Below are 1,827 nucleotides of genomic sequence, written 5' to 3' on the forward strand. Positions count from 1 at the left end.
TTCATTCCGGGACACAATCCTTCTTTCGAACAAGGAATGCTTTCCTTATTTATAGATAGACTAATATCCTTATGAGTCATTTGCTGAATAGAAGAACATGAACAAGGTGGAACATTTTTAATAGGGTGAATTATGTTCGTTGTAATCTCATCCTCAGGAACCTGATTAATCGGCAATTCTATTGGATTTTGTTCTGAAGATTGCATCGTCATCGAATTTGCGATATGTCTGTCAAAAATAACATATACTTGTACTTTATGATCACTGAGTTTTTAAAATATTAATTTTCAAAATTCTATAATTTTTTAAGCCTTGAAGAGAAGTTTTAAAAGGATTATAAAACATATCAATCTTGCTGGATCTCATTGGCCTGCGATCTCGTAAATTGCAGGATAAAAAAAATTAAAATTTAGAAACCTCGGAGTTTTAAGGATTCTAGAATCCAAAATTGTATAATTAGAATCAGAGGATGTCAAAATTCAAAGATGAAAACATCTACATTTTTGAAAATTTCAAAATTAATATTAAAATTGTTAATTGTTATAATCTATTTAATTAATAACTGACCGTAAAAGAATTTATAATAAACAAATTATATAATAAACATTATAGATTAGACAATTTAAACAATCATTTAAGTTATCTACATAATTTTGTCTAAATCTTAAACAAAAATCTTAGACTAAATCTAGCCTTAGTAATAATTTCTCACATATTTTTCTCTCCATCAATTAACGCCTTGCTAATCTTGCTTTGTTGTTCTTCAAATTTTTTAGTCTGTCGGCAGGCACAGCAACTATCGCAAAAGGGTGCAGGAAGTACCAATTTTATAGTTGTCTGTACATTCTTGATTAACTCATCAGCTTCTTCCTCCAATTGTTTATAACTTTCATCGATGTTTTGCAGCCACATTTGCCAATTTATTGACAGATTTTCTCTGCCACAGGGAAAAATCTTTTTGGTATGGTCGCCGAGTTTCAGCATCGCGAAGAATTCTTCATCGCTATTGCTGGGTGTCACATTAACAACGCCTGCGATTTCGTAAGTTATAGGATAATCATGTGAATTTTCAGTGGATACTCCAGCTATCATATAATGAACGTCCTTTTTTCTCAGCCAAGATTTTATACCTGCTCCTGGCGGTTTCGGCGGACCTAAAATTTTTCAAATATTTAAAGAAAATTGTGAAGCTTTCTGAGTAATAGTAATTTTCTAATATTATAACTTCAGAATTATTATATCTTTTGAAATATTTCCTATTTTTCATTAAGAAAAATCAATAAGATTGCACTATATTTTATACCATAAATTTTATTTTCAACGGTTTCTGGCTTTTTGCTAAGACTCCTGAAATTAGATTTTTTACTGTCGTTTGCTGGTTCAAGAATCGATTCCAAAGTTCTTTCTCTTGAGGAATCTATATCTTTGAAAATTTATCAATATTTATTATATATTTATTATATATATATTTATACAGAATATCCCATAAGTTTTGGCCAATCGCTTTTGTGATAGAGCGAATTAAACTGAGTCAAAAAATCCTTTTGCAATTTTTGCAATAGTTAACGAGATATTAATTATTAAAAATCGTTAAATATTGATTTTCAATAATTTTTTACTTAAATATTATCAACTTTACAAAAAAACAACAAGAGATAAAAAATTGTTTATTTTCTTCTTATAAATTTCCGAGAATTTTTTCAGCATTTTTTCAAAACTTTTTAATAACCGTATTTTTTCATGGTGATAAGAATAGAAAATACAGTATTAAAAAATTGATAAAAAATTCTGAAAAAATTCTTAAAGTTCTAAGAAGAGAATAAACAA

At 28.1% G+C, this 1,827-nt stretch overlaps 1 protein-coding gene across 1 annotated transcript in view; it reads right to left on the bottom strand.

Moving 5' to 3' along the window:
* Positions 1-708: 708 nt before the first annotated feature.
* The window catches only part of LOC105620033, a 10,895-nt gene continuing 9,776 nt past the window's right edge, over positions 709-1,827 (bottom strand). Inside the window, exon 7 of the mRNA XM_012201544.1 lies at positions 709-1,154. Within this exon, the coding sequence (XP_012056934.1) occupies positions 709-1,154 (446 nt within the window). The remainder of the gene's footprint in view (positions 1,155-1,827) is intronic.

The sequence above is a fragment of the Atta cephalotes genome, assembly GCF_000143395.1.
Source record: "Atta cephalotes unplaced genomic scaffold scaffold00023, whole genome shotgun sequence".
NCBI classification, from domain to species: Eukaryota; Metazoa; Arthropoda; class Insecta; order Hymenoptera; family Formicidae; genus Atta; species Atta cephalotes.